We start from the raw sequence: 25,765 nt of genomic DNA, 5'->3' as shown, positions 1-25,765 counted from the left end.
GACGCCTGTTCACACACTCAATCACACTCCAACCTGTCCACCATAGCCAAGACCAAAGAGCTGTCTAAGGACACCAGGGACAAAACTGTAGACCTGCACAAGGCTGGGGTGGACTACAGGACAACAGGCAAGCAGCTTGGTAGAAGACAACTGTTATGATTATTTATTAGAAAGTGGAAGAAACACAAGATGACTGTCAATCTCCCTCGGTCTGGGATTCCATGCAAGATCTCACTTTGTGGAGTAAGGATGATTGGGTAAGGATGGGGTCATGTATTGCAAGATTTTGGCAAACAACCTCCTTCACTCAGTAAGGGCATTGAAGATGGGTCATGGCTGGGTCTTCCAGCATGACAATGACCACAAACACACAGCCAGGGCAACTAAGGAGGGGCTCCGTAAGAAGCATTTCAAGGTCCTGGAGTGGCCTGGCCAGTCTCCACACCTGAACTCAATAGAAAATCTTTGGCAGGAGCTGAAACTCCAAACCTGAAAGATTTGGAGAAGATCTGTATGGAGGAGTGGACCAAAATCCCTGCTGCAGTGTGTGTAATCCTGGTGAAAAACTACAGGAAACGTTTGACCTCTGGAATTGCAAACAAAGGCTACTGTACCAAATATTAACATTGATTTTCACAGGTGTTCAAATACTTATTTGCAGCAGTAACATATAAATCAATTATTTAAAAAAAAATCATACATTGTGATTTCCGGATTTTTTTTTTTGTTTGTTTTAGATTATGTCTCTCACAGTGGACATGCACCTAAGATGAAAATTTCAGACCCCTCCATGATTTCTAAGTGGGAGAACTTGCAAAATCGCAGGGTGTTCAAATAATTATTTTCCTCACTGTATGTACTCATGAAATAAAGATATTATTATATAAATACGTTCCAATTTAGTGATTGTAACTGTACATGGGCTTCAAGCAGTTTTTCAATAAATGTGGCCCTTATCAAAATTACTAATGTATGAACAAATATTGTAATCAAGCTGTGAGTTTTCCTAATCTGATCTTCTGACTTGATTGATTTAATTTTCAGATATTGAGAGAGGCCCTGAAAGGAACTGTAAGTTGTGGAATCTGTTTTAAGATTAACATTGTGGATATTTTTTTCTTTTATGTCAGTGTCCACATAAAACCACATAAAATGTGTGTGTGCCTATGTCTGTCTGCGTGTGTGTGTGCGCGCACACACACACTGGTCCCTCGTTAATCGTGGGAGTCACGTTCTAAAAACAACCCACAATAGGCGAAATCTGTGGTCAGCATTATTTTTTACAATTATTATAGATGTTTTAAGGCTGTAAAACCCCTCAATATACACTTTATACACTTTTCTCAAACAGGCATTAACATTTTCTCTTTTCTCTCCTGTGTAAACACTCAAAATTCAAACCTTAGTGGAAAAATAAGTCTAGTATTATAGAATGAAACCAAAGATCAAAACCTGTTTTCAGGTAAAAACAGAACATTTTCCTATAAATAATTATGATGGCTTTCAGAACTAACGAATTTAATTTTAACGATCAACCTACGAGGTTGGACACATAAGAAATTATTAATAGTGACTGACCAGTATTTCACAGTTCCTCTGACCGTGTGTCTTTGTCCTGGCGCCACTCCGTAGCGTGTTTTTCCAACGAGTTACACCTTGGTGCATGTCTTTTTCCGAGGGAAGAACATAGTTATGGGTAGTTGTTGGCGCTCTTGTTTCTTCTGGGCGAGAACAATATAAACAGACACACGCAAAACACAATGCGAGTGCTCTTTCTTCGCTCACTGCCTCCGGTGTTACCATTGCGGGACAGATGCAGGATCCGCAAAGAATCCAAGTCATTAAAAAGATACAAACTTCTCTCAGTGGCCACAGAGCTCTGCGGCTGCGGTTACCGAGACCATGCAGTGCTGCGGATTTTTCCGCAAGAATTCTATCCTTGCGGGCTGCTGGAGCGCTCTGCATCAAAACAGCGAGCGTAGTCTCTGGACCTGTTGCCAGATTTTGGCCGCAACTCTGCACAGCAGACAGTCAGGCGGTGTGAGTGGCCCACTGCAGCACTTACCGAGCCCACAGACTCGGTGGGCGCATCGGAGGCAGTGAAAGCAATCGCGGTGATGCCGACCAGCCTGCCTGATGAGGATGCAGAACACAATGAGCTGAAAAAAAAAAAAAAAAAAAAAAAGACGCATGCAAAACTGCACTAAAAAAAATCCGCAAAACTGCGAGGCCACGAAAGGTGAACTGCGATATAGCGAGGGACCACTGTGTGTGTGTGTATATATATATATATATATATATATAAACACGCATATTTTGAATCATTTACATAAATATTACATATTAATACTGTTTATATGCTTTATATGAACTTTTGAAAAATATGCATAATGGGTGGTCCAGAAAGGTTTTACAAGATGATAAAGTGGTCTGATTTCATAATTTTCATGTTAAAAGTCTGGCCCAGTTTAAAGGAAAGGTGGTAATTTCATACCGTAACTACAAATCCTTGCTTTCACCCTAACTTGTGTCCACTCTGATGATGTAAGGGAGCGGGGGTTTGTGGATGAAGTTTTGCTGGTGTAACTGGCACTGGATGTGAGACCTGTTGTGGAATCAGCAGCTGAGGTTTTGCGGGTGCAGCTGAAGAATTAGGTAAGACCAGTGGAGTTTGGTGTGCTTCAGTCTCTACTTCAGAAACTGCCATCCACCATGTGGATGTCCAACTTGGCTGTGTGCTGCTGCTCAGACATTTCCTGGAAATAATTTAATGCACATTTTAAATCAGCAGTTATACCCAACATACTTTGTAAACAACTTCAATGTGTATGCATGTACACTAATCTTGTAATGCAGTGGTACAATAATAAATGCTATTTTTCCTATAACTATAGGATTTACATGGTTAGGTGCAATGAAAAAGCTTAGGCCTAGACTTTGCACATGAATATGTTTTTTTTTTTATATAATTCATGAGACTTGGAACTTAAGCTTTGAAAGCATACCAAGGTACCACAAGAGTATCAACTTACACATAAAATTGTATCACTGGAAGTCTGGAACCAGTGTTTTAAGACCACCCTTACTGCCAAAAAGCAGTGGTCTCTCAAGACAGGTGTTCTTAATATACAGGTAAAATATCAGTGTTTCATGTTTAATCTGTCTGGATAGAGTGGTCTTAAAACATTAACAGGGCAGTTTTAAAATCCAGGGGTCTTCAAACAGATTTCACTGTATTTCCTGTCTTATAAAAATTGCAAAACAAGTCAGAAATGGTGTCTGGAGATCTCAGAACCATAGGATCTCTGAACCACATGTATTAATGTCATACACTTTGCTCCATAGCTCCCTTAATATTTGTCTTATCATGCTAACTTTTTAAATGTGTTCCCCATGTAATTCTCTTCAAGAATCATATACTGAACTTCATTGACAGCACATTGAAAAGGGGTAAATGGTTCCGAAATTTCGTTTTAACTGAGTTAGCCTGGCATACATCACTGAATTGATAGTCACTGTGTAGTGAATGTTACCATGTAGATGGCATGTACACTACACTGACTACAGGATCTAGACTTTATATATCAGAACATAACGCAAAATCACACTGTTTTGGCAGCCAGCCACCACCACTGCTCAATGACACCTCTGCAATGCCTCAGAGAGCACAAATTTACCCCTTTTGTTGACACTCGCTACACTTTTTTAGCGTGCTGATGGTAAAATCCAACATATGATTCTTAAAGAGAATAATGTGAGGAACACATTAAAAAAATTAACACGATAAGACAAAAATTAAGGGAGATATGGACCAAAACGTATGACATGAATACATGTGGTACAGAGATCGTAGTGGTTCCGCTATCGTCTCCCTACCACTGGTCCCGAGGTTGCATTTTTCCGAGGTCTCTAGAAATCCTCAGGAATGACCTGCAACTTTTAACTGATTGTTTATGTAGACCTGTATAATTATTTTACTACGTATACATGGGCTGTTTTACAATGAGGGTACATAAGTGAATTTTAAAGAAAGTTTGGCTTAATGACAAGGTGGAAATGTCCAAAGTTTAGCTTGACATCTATCAGCAGCAATGGTCATCTGTTTGATATCCCCATTTGTTTACCAGCAGAACTCTAATTATACCAGTTTTTACCAAAGTATCTGTCATTTCCATGATATCTGATTTTGATGGGCTGACAGAACTATTTATTTAGCAGGTAACCACTAAATGTACTAATTTCCTTATCAAAGCCTACTGTTTAACAATCTAACTCCCAGGATCATTGCCCCAGTGGGGAAACGGCTTGAAACAGGCATTCAAAAATAAAATGTCTAGTCTGTCCTCCCTGGAAAGAGTGCATTTCAAACTCAAGCATCAGTGTTATATGAATAATATTTTGTTTGAAAGCGGTAATCACCATCTGTGATGCCACAAAAGGATGTGTACCTAATTCGCTCAAATCAAATCAATTTTATTTATATAGTGCCAAATCACAACAACAGTTGCCCCAAGGCGCTTTACATTGCAAGGCAAAAGCCATACAACAACTACAGAAAAACCCCAACGGTCAAAACGACCCCCTATGAGCAAGCACTTGGCGACAGTGAGAAGGAAAAACTCCCTTTTAACAGGAAGAAACCTCCAGCAGAACCAGGCTCAGGGAGGGGCATGTCTTCTGATGGGACTGGTTGGGGCTGAGGGGAGAGAATCAGGAAAAAGAAATGCTGTGGAAGAGAGCAGAGATCAATCACTAATGATTAAATGCAGAGTGGTGCATACAGAGCAAAAAGAGAAAGAAACACTCAGTGCATCATGGGAACCCCCCAGCAGTCTAAGTCTATAGCAGCATAACTAAGGGATGGTTCAGGGTCACCTGATCCAGCCCTAACTACACTCAACAAAAATACAAACGCAACACTTTTGGTTTTGCTCCCATTTTGTATGAGATGAACTCAGAGATCTAAAACTTTTTCCACATACACAATATCACCATTTACCTCAAATATTGTTCACAAACCAGTTTAAATCTGTGATAGTGAGCACTTCTCCTTTGCTGAGATAATCCATCCCACCTCACAGGTGTGCCATACCAAGATGCTGATTAGACACCATGATTAGTGCACAGGTGTGCCTTAGACTGTCCACAATAAAGGGCCACTCTGAAAGGTGCAGTTTTGTTTTATTGGGGGGGATACCAGTCAGTATCTGGTGTGACCACCATTTGCCTCATGCAGTGCAACACATCTCCTTCACATAGAGTTGATCAGGTTGTCAATTGTGGCCTGTGGAATGTTGGTCCACTCCTCTTCAATGGCTGTGCGAAGTTGCTGGATATTGGCAGGAACTGGTACACGCTGTCGTATACGCCGGTCCAGAGCATCCCAAACATGCTCAATGGGTGACATGTCCGGTGAGTATGCCGGCCATGCAAGAACTGGGACATTTTCAGCTTCCAAGAATTGTGTACAGATCCTTGCAACATGGGGCCGTGCATTATCCTGCTGCAACATGAGGTGATGTTCTTGGATGTATGGCACAACAATGGGCCTCAGATCTCGTCACGGTATCTCTGTGCATTGAAAATGCCATCAATAAAATGCGCCCGTGTTCTTCATCCATAACAGACGCCTGCCCATACCATAACCCCACCGCCACCATGGGCCACTCGATCCACAACATTGACATCAGAAAACCGCTCACCCACACGACGCCACACACGCTGTCTGCCATCTGCCCTGAACAGTGTGAACCGGGATTCATCCGTGAAGAGAACACCTCTCCAACGTGCCAAACGCCAGCGATTGTGAGCATTTGCCCACTCAAGTCGGTTACGACGACGAACTGGAGTCAGGTCGAGACCCCAATGAGGACGACGAGCATGCAGATGAGCTTTCCTGAGACGGTTTCTGACAGTTTGTGCAGAAATTCTTTGGTTATGCAAACCGACTGTTTCAGCAGCTGTCCGAGTGGCTGGTTTCAGACGATTTTGGAGGTGAACATGCTGGATGTGGAGGTCCTGGGCTGGTGTGGTTACACGTGGTCTGCGGTTGTGAGGCTGGTTGGATGTACTGCCAAATTCTCTGAAACGCCTTTGGAGACGGCTTATGGTAGAGAAATGAACATTCAATGCACGAGCAACAGCTCTGGTTGACATTCCTGCTGTCAGCATGCCAATTGCACGCTCCCTCAAATCTTGTGAAATCTGTGGCATTGTGCTGTGTGACAAAACTGCACCTTTCAGAGTGGCCTTTTATTGTGGGCAGTCTGAGGCACACCTGTGCACTAATCATGGTGTCTAATCAACATCTTGATGTGGCACACCTGTGAGGTGGGATGGATTATCTCAGCAAAGGAGAAGTGCTCACTATCACAGATTTACACTGGTTTGTGAACAATATTTGAGGGAAATGGTGATATTGTGTATGTGGAAAAAGTTTTAGATCTTTGAGATCATCTCATACAAAATGGGAGCAAAACCAAAAGCGTTGCGTTTATATTTTTGTTGAGTGTATAAGCTTTAGCAAAAAGGAAAGTTTTAAGCCTAATCTTAAAAGTAGAGAGGGTGTCTGTCTCCCTGATCCGAATTGGGAGCTGGTTCCAGAGGAGAGGAGTCTGAAAGCTGAAGGCTCTGCCTCCCATTCTACTCTTAAAAACTCTAGGAACTACAAGTAAGCCTGCAGTCTGAGAGCGAAGTGCTCTATTGGGGTGATATGGTACTAAGAGGTCCCTAAGATAAGATGGGACCTGATTACTCAAAACCTTATAAGTAAGAAGAAGAATTTTAAATTCTATTCTAGAATTAACAGGAAGCCAATGAAGAGAAGCCAATATGGGTGAAATATGCTCTCTCCTTCTAGTCCCCGTCAGTACTCTAGCTGCAGCATTTTTAATTAACTGAAGGCTTTTCAGGGAACTTTTAGGACAACCTGATAATAATGAATTACAATAGTCCAGCCTAGAGGAAATAAATGCATGAATTAGTTTTTCAGCATCACTCTGACACAAGACCTTTCTAATTTTAGAGATATTGCACAAATGTAAAAAAGCAGTCCTACATATTTGCTTAATCTGCACATTGAAGGACATATCCTGATCAAAAATGACTCCAAGATTTCTCACAGTATTACTAGAGGTCAGGGTAATGCCATCCAGAGTAAGGATCTGGTTAGACACCATGTTTCTAAGATTTGTGGGGCAAAGTACAATAACTTCAGTTTTATCTGAATTTAAAAGCAGGAAATTAGAGGTCATCCATGTCTTTATGTCTGTAAGACATTCCTGCAGTTTAACTAATTGGTGTGTGTCCTCTGGCTTCATGGATAGATAAAGCTGGGTATCATCTGCGTAACAATGAAAATTTAAGCAATGCTTTCTAATAATACTGCCTAAGGGAAGCATATATAAAGTGAATAAAATTGGTCCTAGCACAGAACCTTGTGGAACTCCATAATTAACCTTAGTCTGTGAAGAAGACTCCCCATTTACAAGAACAAATTGTAATCTATTAGATAAATATGATTCAAACTACCGCAGTGCAGTGCCTTTAATACCTATGGCATGCTCTAATCTCTGTAATAAAATTTTATGGTCAACAGTATCAAAAGCAGCACTGAGGTCTAACAGGACAAGCATAGAGATGAGTCCACTGTCCGAGGTCATAAGAAGATCATTTGTAACCTTCACTAATGCTGTTTCTCTACTATGATGAATTCTGAAACCTGACTGAAACTCTTCAAATAGACCATTCCTCTGCAGATGATCAGTTAGCTGTTTTACAACTACCCTTTCAAGAATTTTTGAGAGAAAAAGAAGGTTGGAGATTGGCCTATAATTAGTTAAGATAGCTGGGTCAAGTGATGGCTTTTTAAGTAATGGTTTAATTACTGCCACCTTAAAAGCCTGTGGTACATAGCCAACTAATAAAGACAGATTGATCATATTTAAGATCAAAGCATTAATTAATGGTAGGGCTTCCTTGAGCAGCCTGGTAGGAATGGGGTCTAATAGACATGTTGATGGTTTGAAGGAAGTGACTAATGAAAATAACTCAGACAGAACAATCGGAGACTAACCAAATACCAGCATTACTGAAAGCAGCCAAAGATAACGATATGTCTTTGGGATGGTTATGAGTATTTTTTTCTCTAACAGTTAAAATTTTATTAGCAAAGAAAGTCATGAAGTCATTATTAGTTAAAGTTAAAGGAATACTCAGCTCAATAGAGCTCTGACTCTTTGTCAGCCTGGCTATAGTGCTGAAAAGAAACCTGGGGTTGTTCTTATTTTCTTCAATTAGTGATGAGTAGTAAGATGTCCTAGCTTTACGGAGGGCTTTTTTATAGAGCAACAGACTCTTTTTCCAGGCTAAGTGAAGATCTTCTAAATTAGTGAGACACCATTTCCTCTCCAACTTACGGGTTATCTGCTTTATGCTGCGAGTTTGTGAGTTATACCACGGAGTCAGGCACTTCTGATTTAAGGCTCTCTTTTTCAGAGGAGCTACAGCATCCAAAGTTGTGCTCAATGAGGATGTAAAACTATTGACGAGATAATCTATCTCACTCACAGAGTTTAGATAGCTACTCTGCACTGTGTTGGTATATGGCATTGGAGAACATAACAAAGAAGGAATCATATCGTTAAACCTAGTTACAGCACTTTCCGAAAGACTTCTACTGTAATGAAACTTATTCCCCACTGCTGGGTAGTCCATTAAAGTAAATGTAAATGTTATTAAGAAATGATCAGACAGAAGGGGGTTTTCAAGGAATACTGTTAAGTCTTCAATTTCCATACCATAAGTCAAAACAAGATCTAAAGTATGATTAAAGTGGTGGGTGGACTCATTTACATTTTGAGCAAAGCCAGTTGAGTCTAATAATAGATTAAATGCAGTGTTGAGGCTGTCATTCTCAGCATCTATGTGGATGTTAAAATCGCCCACTATAATTATCTTATCTGAGCTAAGCACTAAGTCAGACAAAAGGTCTGAAAATTCACAGAGAAACTCACAGTAACAACCAGGTGGACGATAGATAACAACAAATAAAACTGGTTTTTGGGACTTCCAATTTGGATGGACAAGACTAAGAATCAAGCTTTCAAATGAATTAACGCTCTGTCTGGGTTTTTGATTAATTAATAAGCTGGAGTGGAAGATTGCTGCTAATCCTCCCCCTTGGCCCGTGCTACGAGCATTCTGACAGTTAGTGTGTGTCGGGGGTGTTGACTCATTTAAACTAACATATTTATCCTGCTTTATCCAGGTTTCTGTAAGGCAGAATAAATCAATATGTTGATCAATGATTATATCATTTACTAACAGGGACTTAGAAGAGAGAGACCTAATGTTTAATAGACCACATTTAACTATTTTAGTCTGTGGTGCAGTTGAAGGTGCTATATTATTTTTTATTTTTGAATTTTTATGCTTAAATAGATTTTTACTGGTTGTTGGTGGTCTGGGAGCAGGCACCGTCTCTACGGGGATGGGGTATTGGGGGGATGGCAGGGGGAGAGAAGCTGCAGAGAGGTGTGTAAGACTACAACTCTGCTTCCTGGTCCCAACCTTGGATAGTCACGGTTTGGAGGGTTTAATAAAATTGGCCAGATTTCTAGAAATAAGAGCTGCTCCATCCAAAGTGGGATGGATGCCGTCTCTCCTAACAAGACCAGGTTTCCCCCAGAAGCTTTGCCAATTATCTATGAAGCCCACCTCATTTTTTGGACACCACTCAGACAGCCAGCAATTCAAGGAGAACATGCGGCTAAACATGTCACTCCCGGTCCGATTGGGGAGGGGCCCAGAGAAAACTACAGAGTCCGACATTGTTTTTGCAAAGTTACACACCGATTCAATGTTAATTTTAGTGACCTCCGATTGGCATAAGCGGGTGTCATTACTGCCGACGTAAATTCCAATCTTACCGAATTTACGCTTAGCCTTAGCCAGCAGTTTCAAATTTCCTTCAGCGTCGCCTGCTCTGGTCCCCGGAAGACAATTGACTATGGTTGCTGGTGTCGCTAACTTCACATTTCTCAAAACAGAGTCGCCAATAACCAGTTTGTTCCTCGGTGGGTGTGTCCCTGAGTGGGGAAAAACGGTTAGAGATGTGAACGGGTTGATGGTGTATAGGGGGCTTCTGTTTAGGACTACGCTTCCTCCTCACAGTCACCCAGCCGGCCTGCTTTCCTGGCTGCTCGGGATCTGCTGGGGGACAGCTAACCGCGGCTAAGCTACCTTGGTCCGCACCGACTATAGGGGCCTGGCTAGCTGTAGGATTTTCTAAGGTGCGGAGCCGAGTCTCCAATTCGCCCAGCCTGGCCTCCAAAGCTACGAATAAGCTACACTTATTACAGGTACCATTACTGCTAAAGGAGGCCGAGGAATAACTAAACATTTCACACCCAGAGCAGAGAAGTGCGGGAGAGACAGGAGAAGCCGCCATGCTAAACCGGCTAAGAGCTAGTAGCTGAGCTAAGCTAGTGGATTCCTAAAAACACACAAAGTGAATAATGTGTAAATAATTTAGAGGTGATTCAGCAGAGGGAGTGCTTTAGTTAAGGCACGTGAAGATTACACTGTGAAACAAATCGTTATCTAGTTATCTAGATCAATCTAACTACGCAGATTAAACAGCTAACAGATACAGCAAAACACCGCTGTGCTCCGGAACAGGAAGTGATACAATACCGCAGTGAGAGCCAACCACCAGTAGAGGCCAGTAAAGCCTGGCTCAGGATCAGGCTGCAAATTGCTGCAAAATGTCAAATGTCTTTAACATTGGGGTCTTGTCTGTCAAAAACTGTCCTCTCCAGAAATGCTTATAGCCCATCACTATTTGAGAATGCAGAAGCACAATAGCAGTTGTGTAGTCTGAGTACATAGTAGATATGAGTATAGCAGGCCCGGATCCAGACAGGTTTGGACCGATGCAGTTGCATCGGTCAATTTTTTTTACGCATCGTTCGTCATCGGTAAAAAAAAAAAAAAAAAAACCTGAATAATCCCGTATAGTGCCGAACGTGTCCCCGCGGTGAACACAGCTTTTCTGTGGTTTTCATGTCAAGCTATAGTCCATATATTATACAGATTTTTTCAGAGTTTCAGAGTCATACAGACGTACAAATAAAGTTGGATATTCAGGGTTTAGTCTGCAGTGGGTCTGTAATCAACTGTTTCTGCAGCACGACTCCACTTTGAAGCCGTGAACCATTGAAGCAATGCTTCGATTCAATGGCTCTTTGATTCGCTGCTCTTTAGAAGCGATAAGTCCGCTTCTTAACCCCTCTCAAAGCCTTTAAAATATCATGAGTCACTTTTGTGTGGATTAAAGTCAGTAACTGGGACTATTGTCTTGTTGCAGTCAAGAAACGAGAATCGTCCTCCATTCCATTGTCACAGCTCCAAACGTTGCGCAGCTCTCTGCGGAGACAGAGTCCGGTCGGAATTAATAACTTCAAAACGAATTGCCGCTTTAAATAAAATGACACCTCTTACAAACGTATTACAGACAAGAAACTACAATCGACTAAAACGTTTTTTCCCTCCCAAAATGAAACGTGCTGTATTTCTTTACAAATTATATCCTGAAGTGAAGCGCAGCAGCTACAAGAGCTCAGCTCAGATATATGGAAAGACATTCATGTCAATAATGTCTGAAAGGAAATGGTTTTGACAAAAACTACAGATTTTGTTTATTCCTATTTATGTCCAGAGATCAAGGATCCACCATATAGAGTTTATTATGTCCAATGTTTAAGGATCCAGTGACCAATTTCATATTTATTTACTTTAAGACTCAATAAAATGTTCAATTTCAATTCAATCGGCTTATAAAGTGCCAAATCACAACAAAATGTGAATACACTAAAACAAATACATCACAATTGTACACATATCACAATTATGATGTATTTGTTTTAGTATATTTAGTCATGGACATGATGAATATTGTTACCCGCTGGACTGTTTCTAATTTTGATTGGTATCAATGGAAAATGTCTTCTGTGAACTGTATCTCAATATATTATTATTAAGAATATATGCAGTCATATTTTTGATTTTATTAATTGAAAAAAAAAATCATATATAGAGTCAGGTATAATTGAAAGATTTTGGCAATAAATTTGATCCTGTTTACAGTCAATTTTTGTTATAGTGTTGTTTTTTAGGACATCATATTTACGAGGTATCTTATAAATATATATATATATAAAAAAACTATATGGATTTGATTGACATGCGATTACACCAATCATGCTTGAACCCTCGTACGCATGCGTGAGTTTTTTCACGCGTCGGTGACGTCATTTCCCTGTGGGCAGGCCTTGAGTGAGATGTGGTCCCGCCCTCTCGGCTGAATTCCTTTGTTTCACACGCTGCTCCAGACGGCGCGCGTTGCTTTATCAAAATTTTTTCTGGCTCTGTGAGGAATATCCGAGTGGATACTATTCGAGAAATTTAAGATGGTTTTGGGTGAAACGTTTAATGGCAGATGAGAGATTATGGGGTGTTTCTGACGGTGTAAGGACTTCCCACGGACCGGGACGTCCTGCAGCGCTTCCAGGCGCCGTCGTCGGCCTGTTTCGACCTGAAAACATCCTAATTTAAGGCTTAATTCACCCAGGACGTCGTGAGAGAACAGAGAAGATTCAGAAGAGGCCGGCATGAGGACTTTATGCGGACATTCCACTGTTTAAGGACATTTTTTTAATGAAAGACGCGCGCGCAAATTCGCCGAGTCGTTTCCATGACGACTCGGTGAATCTGTGTGCGCCGCGACAGGAAAAACACCTCCGTGTTGAAAACCATTTGTAAAATTCAGGCGGCTTTTGATGGCTTTCAACAAGTGAGTAACTGAGAAATTGTTTAACAGCTTGGGCATGTTCCAACTTGCCCGTTAAGGTTTCCAACGGATGTGTTTTTCCTGTCGCGACCCCCCGCGGTCGGGTCCGGCCCGACATGCGACTCTGCCCGCATGTTCTTTCATTACAAAATGTCTGTTAACAATGGAATGTCCGAATAAACTCCTCATGCCGACTTCTTCTGAAAGTTCTCTGTTCTCTGACGACTTACTGGGTTAACAGAGTCTGAAATGTGTAAGTTTTCAACTTGAAACAGCGAGACGCTGTCGCCTCGAAGCGCAGAACGCCGTCAGGCGCCGTGGGCCGTCCTTAAAGCGACAGTTACAGACCAAAATTTCTCATCAGCCGTTAAAATTTTTTACCGAAAACCAGCTGAATTTATCGAATGGTGTCCACTCAGTTGTGCCTTATAGTTTTGAAAACATTTTGATCAAACAAAGCAGCAGTCTCTGAGCCATTCCTAAACAATGAGGAAAAAAAAAAAAAAAAAAAAAAATCGACGAGAGGGTGGGCAACTCCTCACTCAAAGACTGCCCACAGGCGAATGACGTAACTGACAGGCGTGAAAAAACTCTCGCATACCCACGAGGGTTCAAGCATGTTTGATGTAATCACACGATTCAAATCCATATGGTTTTTTGAAAAAAATAAGGTCGGATACTTTTCTAATAGACCTCGTATACAAATAAGAAGTGTTCACTATGGTCCATGAAGTATAATAAATATATTAAAAGAAGTGTGACAGTGTATGTTGCACACGAATGAAAGAATCAAGATTATTGAATAACAAGACGCGTACAATTTTTATTTTATCATTGGGCAAAAATGCATCTGTCAGATTTTCACTCTGGATCCAGCCCTGTATAGTACAGTATATGGGTATCTTGCACTAATCTTAGTCTGTATAATTTACATAATTATCTTAGTTAAAACCCCTTCTAAGCCTGTATATCCCATCAATGGGAAATTTCACTTTTTACCTCCACCAAGGAGGTTATGTTTTTGGGCGCATTTGTTTGTTTGTCTGTCTGTCTGTCTGTCAGCAGGATAACTCAAAAAGTTTTGAACAGATTTTGATGAAATTTTGTGGAGTGGTTGGAAATGACAAGAGGAACAAGTGATTAAATTTTAGTGGTGATCCGGATCACGATCCGGATCCAGATGCTAACGCGTTAGCATGTCTATGGCATTTTCAATTTTAAAAGTTAGCATTAAGGAGTTGCAGCTGTCATCACATTCGGGTGCATTTGTTTTCAAATTGTAGTATTTCTTAAATTTATTTTTGTTTATATATTAATAATCTAATGATTATTATATACAATTTTACAGAAAGAGACAAAAAGAAATTGTGCCAAGGAGGGAATCTCTTTAGGGTCAGTGACCCTATGGCCTTGTTTAGAGAAGTGTTTCATAAATGTTAAAAAAAATTCATATATTTGCAGTTTAGTTGAATAATAAATTGAATTTTCTCTCGTTTTTGTCTATAAGCACATGCAATATCAATATCAGTGCTCAGATGACAGTAGCTTCTGGGAAAGTTGCAATAAACTTTGATGCCAAGTGCTAAGCATACATGATATCCAGTCACAGCAGATGAAACTTTTTTTTTTTAACTACTGAGTTTTTTAACTACTACTTGGTTCAATGATTCCATGGCATGTAGATGTTATGGCGTCAGTGACCCCATGGCCTTGGTGGTTTGCACTCTTGAGTGCTTCTAGTTATTTGTGAGATACTGACAAACCAAAATGAGGAGGGTGGTAGGGGGTTAAAAATAGTCATCTCCAGAAAGTATAGCAGATCCTATATGTGAGGTCACTGTGTATCCTGACTGTGAAACAGCCCATATCATAATGAATATGGCACATGGCTGGAACGAGACTTACTCGTTGAAGTTTTAACTTTATGAGTGCAGTGGATTTCCTCCTCTTTGGTGTACTGGGATCAGATGGGCCGGGGTCACATCTGCAGACTTTGGATCCTTGCTGAGCAGACTGTACATTTAGCTTGACGGCAGCGGGTTTAATGGTCGGGATGGCATGTGGCTGCAAGTCCAAACGATCCCGATGCCCACTTACCCACGGTCTATAGCCAACAAAATCGTCAGGAGCTACAAAATGGTCCCCACAGATAGTCGATGAGGCGGTCGGACCCTTCCAGAACTTGCGAGTCGAGTTCACAAACTTGGTCCATTTTGCCGCACGTTTGGGGTCATCTTTAGGCCAACCGTGCAAGCTAATCCGCTTTCGCTGCTGTTTTGGCAACAAAGAATCGCAGTAGCGGTTGTCACAGCCTCCGACAACACATCCCCGTGTCATTGTGACTGTATACAAAAGGATCTAAACGTTGGAAAGATCGCCGTTGAGGTTTTGGTTAGCGGAAGTTTGTCTTCACTCCTTTCGAGCTGCGACGTTTGCTCAGAGTGACGTAAACAACGTCGGAAACACTCGGAGGAAAAAATGAGCAGTTTTTTTTCCTGCGGCAGCTGTTTGTTTTGACTGTGGTAGCTTAGAGACGGGTCACGTGGTTATGAGTTCTTTTTAACCCTTTCGTCAGATCTAATCAAATATCACTGTAAACAAGACAGTGGCACACAGAGACAGGACTGCCAGAACCTATTCGCCAGTAAATGTTCTGAATGACGTCAATAAACCTGTAAGGCTTCCCTTTTCCTAACGGCTGAAGTTGTTCGTGGGGGTCGGGTCACCACGCCCACCTTTAGCCAGCGTGCCGGGTGTACCTTCGGGGTAAATACTGGGGGTGGCGTCCTTCCTCAGCATCAGGAACTTGGCAAGCCCCATGTTGTACTGCATCTTGTTGAGGAAGCTGTCCTCAGTGAAATGACAACTACACAGGGTAGTTTTTTGTGGGACCATCCCAGTCCTTTCTCGTCCTTTTGACAAATCGTACCCACGCATCTTGTTGCGTCTTCTCCACGGGGAATTCGTGAAGGGTAACTCCAGTTTTGGGCACATTGCTGCACCAAACACAACACAGCGATTCACCATCTCCGAATATAGACTCCTCATAAAACTGCGATTCAAAATAGCCTAATCATTATTTACATACAAGCCGCAGAAAGAGAGAGAAAATAAAAGCCTCAGGATGTTCGCTGGCGGTGCTTCATGGCACCTCCATGAATGCATCCCACAATGCACTACGATTTTTGGCGCGAAAATCGGTGTGCAAGAACTCTAGTCGGAAGTGAAAAACCGTATATATAACCACAAACCGGAACTATTTTTATTTTTTTTATTGCTGTTTTGCTTTAATTTTGTGGGCCGGTGGGGGCAAACACTTGGGCTAAAAAGTATGAGGAGAATTTTATGCATCAAAAGAATAAATAATAATAATAATAAAAACATGCACAGTAGCATTAGAGGAGGGAACCAGTCAGTGGTATAAATAGCTTGCATCTGTTTGAGCCAGGAGTATGTGTAACCTAAGGTGAAACTGGAATGACTATTAAATGGACATCAGCAACATTTTGGATATGTGGTGTGTTTCTCTGGGTCTGAAACAGCATGCATGCATGAGATACCTGTAGCATAATAACTGTAAGCAAGGGGAGAACCCAAGGCTGTGTGCGGAGCCCCCTGCTCTACATACTCTTTGCCTATGACCATGTAGCCTACAAAAACAACACCAGCATCATTACATTTGCGGATGACACTACAGTCATCGGGCTGATTACTGGTGGGGACAAGATAGCATAGAGAAGAGAGGTAGCAGATCTGGTAACCTGGTGTTGTGACAATAATCTTTACCTCAGTGCAGACAAGACCAAAGAGATGGTTATTAATCCAAGGAGTAGTGGGGAGCTGCACACACCACTATAGACTGATGAGACAGAGGTGGAGTGGGTGAAAACCTTCAAATTCCTCGGCACTCAGTGATGATTTCACCTGGTCTTACAACACCTGACAGATCATCAAGAAGTCACAACAGAGACTGCACTTTCTGAGAAGGCTGAGAAAATTTGGAATGTCAGCCAAAATTCTCAGCAATGTCCACAGGTGTACGACTGAGAGTGTTGTCACCACTGCCATCACAGTCTGGTACGGTAATTACACGGTCCAAGACATGAAGGCTCTCCGGCGTGTGATTAAGACCTCAGAGTACATCTCTGGGGCAGCCTTCCTCTCACTGCAGGACATTTACCAAACCAGTCTGACGTAGGACACACCCCAACACACTCTTCACACTCTGACCATCAGGCAGATGCTACAGGAGTCTGAAGCTAGAACTACTAGGCTGGTGAACAGCTTCTACCCACAGGCCATTAGGCTTCTCAATAACTCTCTTACACACTGACCCCTCCACTACCTGATGAGTGACTTATTTCACTGTTGCTCTTCTCCTCATCATTATTACTATCATCGTCCAAGTATTTATTATAATAGCGCTGTTCACTATTTATGCCCCCATGCACCTTACAACTCCTACACAGCAGGAATGCTGCTAAACTATACAATATTGAACAAAATTGCTAATACTGCATAAACTGCACATCCACACATCCTCTAAACTCTACATCCCTTAAATAATATCTATAATACATTCTTCAATCTAGCAATGTTTATTTTCTGTTTTTTGAATTATCTGATGTGAGCTTTCTACATGCAAATTTTCTAGGGAGAATGAACAGAGTAAGAATTTCATTGTGTGGCATAACTGCCTGTTTTTAACTCTGCACATTACAATAAAATGCTTGAGTTTTCTTTCAAGAAATGGGAATGAATACCATAGTTTGACATTTTCTGTTTGGGGCTGTGGACTCAATGCAGTCAAATTCCATTAAGAAGAGTAACCGATCGAAATGCAAAATAACACAAATACAAATTGAGGGAAACTATAAAGTCAAATCACACAAAAAAACCCTGTGCATTTATTGTGTCCTGATAAAAGGACATTGTGTCTATTGATCATTAGTCACTGTAAGGCCCATAAAAAAACAAAAACAGTTCATCCCTGCCCGCATGCCGAAATGAGCCCACAGCAATTTTCTTTTCTTTTTGCCAAATTTCATTGACGGCAGTACAGCTTGTGCAAGAACTGGCACGTCTTGCTAGGTGGCGAGTATGCTTTGGCCAAAGACAGCCAACGTTCACCAAGCCAGGCCCGGAACTTGCCATTTATTGGGATACAGATTGGCGATAAGGGCAAGAAGATGAAGCCATAGTACAGGGTGAGCGCTCCCCCGAGGTGATCATGAGCGATATTTACAGCCAGTATGCATGTGGTATGCTGGACAATTGGAGGCAGCTTGGATGCTAAGTCCACGTCGTCTTTTCTGTAGTTCCAGCCGCTTGGTCCGGCCCACCTCCTAGAAGAGTAGCTGGCTGACATCCCTATTTTTGTGGATTTTAATCAAATATTATTGCAAATCCATGAGGCTGGTTTTGTCACAGTTCTAAGTGAAACTGTACTATAGTCTTTGTGTCTTATAGCTGAGTGACTAAGTTGCAAGTGGATATTTAGGGAAAGTTTCATTTCCCAACTTCAAAATTTTACTGGAGTTTGTTCTCCATCTCTAAGAACAGCTTTTGTTTGTTTTTTTTTTTAAATCGGGCCTAATCCAAAAATGGGGGGAACTTTACAAAACTTATATAACTATGCAGGCATAACAAAAACTGATTTTTTTTAAAATAAAGTACACTGCTTTCAAACAATGCCTGCCTTTGCTAAAGACTAAAACACTTAGGGGTGCTGCTGAAGGTTTGGTGCCTTAAGAAAGGATGCTTGAAAAGGAGGAACTTTCACTTCCAACACTGTCTGGTGATTCATAGCTACACTTAAAGTGGTTTTGACTGTACCACTTCAACCTTTGCACAATGGAAATATTTGCCAAAAGATTAATAATTTAATTGCTAGGATTTGTTTATAGTATCATTGATCTTAAGTGTCCCAACACTTGTCTTTCTGTCAGAAACTCCTCTCCATGTTGAGATTTCTGAAAATAAAATACAGGGACACAGCAAAGAAGGTATGGCAGGTCTGCTGACTCTTAAATTGTCAAACAGGAAGTTCACATTGAATCCGGTAGTTCTTAAACCTTGACAGAAAAAGTGATGCTTTAAGAGTAATCATGTTCCTCTTCCACTTTAAGTTCTAAACGGGGTCTCTTCGAGGAGGTCTCTGTTACAGTTGGTTGTAGAAATATTTGTAGATTGTCCAAGGGGAAGGTGGTGGTGCCAACGCCCAAATCCCGACTCCGAACATTGGCCTGGACAGCTTTGGAATGTAATAAAAACAAATAGAGAAATTAACATTACTGTGTTTGATCCTAACTGAGCAACAAGAATCAAGATAAAATTAAGGAAAAACCTGAGACCCTATCCCGTTAAATTCACTCCTGAAACATCTGATTACTCAAAACTAAAAGAACAAAATTTTAAAATTCATCTATTTAAATCATTTAGCATGCAACAAAAAGCACAAAATACTTTTTTTTTAAAGAATTTTCAAACATCAAAGATTTAACAATAAAAAAAGCAATTCATTGCAGGACAAATTAAAACTATAACAGACACACGTCAATGTCATATTGAGAGGCCATGCGTCACGCCTGGGTGAGGAAGTGCAGGTCATCAGATAACAATAACAACAACAGGTTCTGCTTGGATTCCAGCCAAATCAGAATCCTTCATATACACGCAGCTGTTACAGTTTGATGGTCGACTCAAGGATTTATGTTCTCCACAGATATGACAGAAAAAAGTAGTCCTGCAGTCACATGTTCACAGTATGTGGCAGATGTACAGTAATTTGGACAGACCATTGTTTTCAGTGAGGACCAACCGACCGACCAGCCACACACGCGTTTGCGCAAATAAATCAATGCGAGCTGTGAGTGTGGCAACCGCACACTCCTAAGGTATGCGATATTGAAAGGCAAAGTTTTTCTATAAGCCAGATTACAGACTATGCTGGTGTATTATTACTGTGTGCCACATTAAAGCGTCATTTGGATAATAAATTAATTTATTTGTATAGCGACAAATCACAACAAAGCTGCCTCAAGGCACTTCACAAGAATAAGGTCTAACCTTAATCCCAGTACCTTTCCTTGTAGAGGGGATTCAATCCTTCATGACATGCAGTAAGGGAGAAACAGCTCAAGACTACATGTCTTGGTGCCTACATTGAGGAGGTGATGGTGTAGTCACTACACCATCACCTCCCTCACTCTAGTGTTTAAGCATTGGGCTTGAGACCAGAGGATCCATGGTTCAAATCCCAGCCTGATTGGAAAATCACTAAGGGCCCTTGGGCTAAGGTCCTTAATCCCCTAGTTGCTCCTGCTGTGTAGTGAGCACCTTGTATGGCATCACTCTGACATTGGGGTGAATGTGAGGCATTACTGTAAAGCGCTTTGAGTGTCTGATGCAGATGGAAAAGTGCTATATACTTGTAATTGCAGTCCATTTGGTATGACGTTATCCTTTTCTATCACCTTCATGAGAAAAACAGACAGCTCAGAAGAACACACGTAATTAACAGAGGGTAGCTTATAGAAGCATAGAACATACCAGAACCCAACAAGTCAGCCTAAACCGGGAATCTGTATGTGTTTGGGAGAAGAGGGCTCATCTTAAGATGTCATACTGATCCAGAGATGAGGGCTAAGGACTTGATCTGGAATGGGCAATTTGAGAATTTTATAAGGTGTAAAATTTCCCACGCCAATTCCACCTTCACCCTTCTGTTTTACACTATGAGGAGCATGCGACATAACTTCAGGAAGTTTTCACTTTTCACATTTGAAAGTACAGACACTGGAGCTGTGAGATCAATAATAAGAAAAAAAAAAATCACTCTGTATGGAAATATGCCTCATAGGTCTGTTGTTGCGGAGTGCTCAAATGAGAGAGACAACAGGTAGAATATGAGCATTACACTGAACGTGGGACAGCTACAAAATGGATTCATATTTGCAATGCATTTTTTCCCCCTGTAGATCACTTCATGGAAGGAACCATGCTTTCTTCTGAAATCAGAATGAACATAAAATACTAAGTTTGTATTTCCAACAAGTTTTCTTTTTTATTACTTGTGTTCTTTTGAGAACAAGAGAAAAAAGATCAATGACTGAGGTCAGAGTGGACCCACAAGACACATACACATCTTACAGAGGTGCTGTGAGCTGTGGCATGGAAATACGTCTTTAGGATTTACACAGAGATATCAATCAGAATGAACAACCCTTACTGCTGTGGACAAAACACATCATTAGGGGATGCCACGTTGGTGCAGACTCTCTGCCCTCTGAAGCACCCGCATCGACCTTACCTGGTTCATGCGGCTCTACACAGCAAGCCAGAGACAGCCGCAGCAGGACCATGTGCCATGGTCCATCTCCTGTGGCTTTTCATGTGAATGGGGATTTTTTTTTTTTTTTTTTTTGTGAGTGCTTGTACGGATGAAATTTGTTTGAAGAACCAAGGTGGAATACCATTGTAAAACATAAATTAAAACTGTGTGTGTCTCACACTTGTGTTACATTTAAGATGGCAAAATCATGGGATTATATACTGTATATACAGTGAGGAAAATAAGTATTTTAACACCCTGCAATTTTGCAAGTTCTCCCACTTAGAAATCATGGAGGGGTCTGAAATGTTCATCTTAGGTGCATGTCCACTGTGAGAGACATAATCCAAAAAAAAAATAAAAATAAAAATAATCCAGAAATCACAATGTATGATTTTTTTAATAATTTATTTGCATGTAACTGCTGCAAATAAGTATTTCAACACATGAAATTCTGGCCCTCAAAGACCTGTTAGTCCACCTCTAAAAAGTCCACCTCCACTCCACTTATTATTCCAAATTAGAAGCACCTATTTGAGGTCTTTAGCTGCATAAAGACACCTGTCCACCCCACATAATCAGTAAGACTCCAACTACTAACATGGCTAAGACCAAAGAGCTGTCCAAAGACACAAGAGACAAAATTGTAGACCTCCACAAGGCTGGAAAGGGCTACAGGGCAATTGCCAAGCAGCTTGGTGAAAAAAGATCAACTGTTGGAGCAATTATTAGAAAATGGAAGAAGCTAAACATGACTGTCAATCTCCCTCAGACTGGGGCTCCAGGCAAGATCCCACCTCGTGGCGTATCAATGATCCTAAGAAAGGTGAGGAATCAGCCCAGAACTGCACGGGAGGAGCTGGTCAATGACCTGAAGAGAGCTGGCACTACTGTTTCCAAGGTTACTGTGGGTAATACACTAAGACGTCATGGGTTAAAATCATGCATGGCACGGAAGGTTCCCCTGCTTAAATCAGCACACGTCCAGGCCCGTCTTAAGTTTGCCCATAACCATTTGGATGATCCAGAGGAGTCATGGAAGAAAGTTATGTGGTCAGATGAGACCAAAATAGAACTTTTTGGTCTTAAATCCACTCACTGTGTTTGGAGAAAGAAGAATGCTGAGTACCATCCCAAAAATACCGTCCCTACTGTGAAGCATGGGGGTGGAAGCATCATGCTTTGGGGGTGTTTTTCTGCACATGGGACAGGACGACTGCACTGTATTAAGGAGAGCAAGACCAGGGCCATGTATTGCGAGATTTTGGGGAACAACCTCCTTCCCTCAGTTAGAGCATTGAAGATGGGTCGTGGATGGGTCTTCCAACATGACAATGACCTGAAGCACACAGCCAGGATAACCAAGGAGTGGATCCGTAAGAAGCATATCAAGGTTCTGGAGTGGCCTAGCCAGTCTCCAGACCTACACCCAATAGAAAATCTTTGGAGGGAGCTCAAACTCCGTGTTTCTCAGCGACAGCCCAGTAACCTGGCTGATCTAGAGAAGATCTGTGTGGAGGTTGTTGTTCATTCGGCTGCTCACGGTTTTGTTTGGGGTCGCCACAGCGGATACAGCCAGATCCGCACTGGTAATTGGCACAAGTTTTATGCCGGATGCCCTTCCTGACACAACTCCAGTTTTACCCGGAGAAACACACACAGCTGCTGGTGTTCCAAAGAGGTCTCCCATCCAAGTACTAACCAGATCCTGTACTGCTTAGCTTCTGAGATGTGATGGGCCAAAATCCCTGCTGCAGTGTGTGCAAACCTGGTGAAAAACTACAGGAAACATTTGACTTCTGTAATTGCAAACAAAGGCTACTGTACCAAATATTAACATTGATTTTCACAGGTGTTGAAATACTTATTTGCAGCAGAAACATACAAATAAATTATTAAAAAAATCATACATTGTGATTTCCGGATTTTTTTTTTTTTTTTTAAGATTATGTCTCTCACAGTGGACATACACCTAAGAAGAAAATTTCAGACCCTTCCATGATTTCTAAGTGGGAGAACTTGCAAAATCGCAGGGTGTTCAAATACTTATTTTCCTTACTGTAATTACTATTTAATTCACTAAATATAAAAATACAATTTATTATTGTTATTATCAGGCTGTTGTAAATTGTAGGAAATTCCTGCATCCCAACCTTCTGTGCTATTTGTCAGATCCATCCATTCTTCAGATCCATTATTTGGCTCAAAACTGTGGACTGATCCCAAAATATAACTGTCATGTTATCTTCTCTGTTCACGTTTAAAGCGTCTGTCTCATATGAACTTTCATATATTGACAAAATAAGTTGTTGTCTCCCCCCAAAAGCTGTTTGTGGGGACTGACACAGTTTGGAACCTGCTTCTGTCCTCCTGGCACCACACCAACATCGCTGGGTCCAGTCATATAATGTATGTACATGGGGCTACAGACCTTTACTTTTTACACTCTGGAGAGTTCCCGTTGAGAGCTGCGTGCCAACTGATCTTGTACTCTGATTTTCTGTATCCGTCTGACAGCTCACATGTTTAAACGGAGGACAGTTGCTCTACAAAACAGAAGACAACAACAGATCACTGGATGTGAATTTCTTCTCAACTGTTCACTCCATCCTAGTCCGTGCAGACAAGATACGAGACTGAGGTAGCAGCTGACCAAACTCACAATACAGAATACACAGACAGCCTCGGCCAAAACATGAGTTGTGTAGTGTGAGTCTGTGTTGTAATTATCTGTATATTTTTGCGTCAAATTATTTCATTCCTTATTTAGTCACACATTGCATCTGAAAATAGCAATTTGGAAAGCTTTCATCCCATATTTCTCTCAATTTTGATGATGAAATAGACGATATTGAGTTGATTTTGACAAGTGAGGACCCAGGTGGTGTACAACCTCACAGGTTTGAGCCAGAATGGCCAGAAGAAGATTCATATAAGGAATTTGACCAAAACAACTCCAAGATCTGTATTGGTCAGTAATTTTTGTTGTGTAAATCCTTAATATTGCTTTTCTAACCACACATGCTTGAAATAACATACACCTTCCTGATTACGCAGAGACATGAAGACAGGCAGCCAGAATGACATTTTCTTATTCCCATCAAATATCACTGTAAACAACAGAGAGGGAGAATGTGACACACACACACACACACACACACACACACACACACACACACACACACACACACACACACACACACACACACACACACACACACACACACACACACACACACACACACACAAACACAGGACATTTCTTCTGCAAATGTTTGGACTGACGTAACCATGTGAACTGAAAACAAACCTGTGTGACTTCCAGTTTCATCGTGGCTGAAGTCACGCGTGGGCTGGGGTCAGCACGCCCACTTTCGGGGTAAATACTGGGGGTGGCGTCCGTCTTCAGCTTTAGGTACTTGGACAGCCCCATGTCGTACTGCATCTTATTCAGGAAGCTGTCATGAGTGAAATGACAACTACATATGGCAGTTTTTTTCGTGGGACCATCAAAATCCTTTCTCGTCCTTTTGACAAATCGTGCCCACGCATCTTGTTGATTCTTCTCCACGGGGAACACGTGAAGGACAACTCCAGACTTGGGCACGTTGCTGCACCCAAACACAACACAGCGATTTACCATCTCCGAATATACCGGCAGATTCCACATACAACCGTGATTCAAAATATCCAAATCGTTATTTACATATTACCCGCATAAAGAGCAGAACGGCAGAAAAATAGAAAGAAAGAAAAAAAAACGTAAACACAAGCAGCTTCGTGGTTTCGCATTTACAATAATGCACTGCGATTTTCCCACAATACACTGCGATCTGACACCGCATCGACCGCTACTGCCTACTGGCGCTAATGAGCCGTGGGGCCGCCATCTTGGACCGGTCATCCGACAGGTGTCATACCAAAGTAGTTCCCCCCGTCAGAATTTGTATCCCCTGGCGCGGGAGCGCGCATTGACTCAGTGCTGCGCTTACAGACAAAAAATTGTTCAATACATGACAAGACAAAAATAAGTTTCATAAGCTTTTGACGACGTTTAATGCATGCGTGTCTTACACGCACAGAAACGGTGTCCAACATAAAAACGTTTATGATCGCACCGCTGTCAAGATAATCCAATGATTTTCACTCTTTCTTCAGTTCAGTTCGTTCATTCGAGATTAAAATATGAACAATTATAAACTGAACACTCTTGTACTTGTCCATGACTTTTTCTGTTTTAAATAAAAGATAAGCAGACAAACGTGATGTGGAGTGATGGGTTGTTTTGGTTTACAAGAAATAAAATTCAGCTTTCACAGTTTAAAAAAAAAAAAAAAAAAATCCATTTTTTACAGAAAAATTCTGGCAGCTGTGGTTGCCAGGGGAATTCTATCAAAATTACAATTAATATGCAAATTGTTTTACATATACATATTTATGTACATTTTACTGTTTAAACCTGTAATTAAAATATTAATCTGTAATTTTGATGGTCTTTTTCATGTTGAATTGGCATGACCATGCTGATATTACACCATTTTTATTTTATTTTTTTGTAAAATTTATAAATATTTAAGTCCGTT

General features: G+C 41.2%; 2 protein-coding genes across 2 annotated transcripts in view; both read right to left on the bottom strand.

Annotated features, from left to right (window-relative positions):
• Window positions 1-15,283, bottom strand: part of LOC117514648 (THAP domain-containing protein 10-like) — a 59,489-nt gene extending 44,206 nt beyond the window's left edge. The window contains exon 1 of the mRNA XM_034175200.1: window positions 14,756-15,283. Within this exon, the coding sequence (XP_034031091.1) occupies window positions 14,756-15,187 (432 nt within the window). The 5' untranslated portion in view covers window positions 15,188-15,283. The remainder of the gene's footprint in view (window positions 1-14,755) is intronic.
• Window positions 15,284-17,556: 2,273 nt separating this feature from the next.
• On the bottom strand, window positions 17,557-24,959 carry LOC117514645 (THAP domain-containing protein 10-like). Its single transcript, XM_034175197.1, has 3 exons — window positions 24,493-24,959; window positions 23,614-23,728; window positions 17,557-19,103 (listed from the first exon to the last, which is right to left on the bottom strand). Exons 1-3 carry the CDS (start codon window positions 24,850-24,852, stop codon window positions 18,946-18,948), a joined length of 633 nt encoding a protein of 210 aa, XP_034031088.1. The 5' UTR covers window positions 24,853-24,959; the 3' UTR covers window positions 17,557-18,945.
• Between the last annotated feature and the right edge of the window lie 806 nt (window positions 24,960-25,765).

The sequence above is a fragment of the Thalassophryne amazonica genome, chromosome 7 (assembly GCF_902500255.1).
Source record: "Thalassophryne amazonica chromosome 7, fThaAma1.1, whole genome shotgun sequence".
NCBI classification, from domain to species: domain Eukaryota; kingdom Metazoa; phylum Chordata; class Actinopteri; order Batrachoidiformes; family Batrachoididae; genus Thalassophryne; species Thalassophryne amazonica.
The sequence above is the reverse complement of the archived record's forward strand: the minus strand, read 5'-3'. Positions and strand labels throughout refer to the sequence as shown.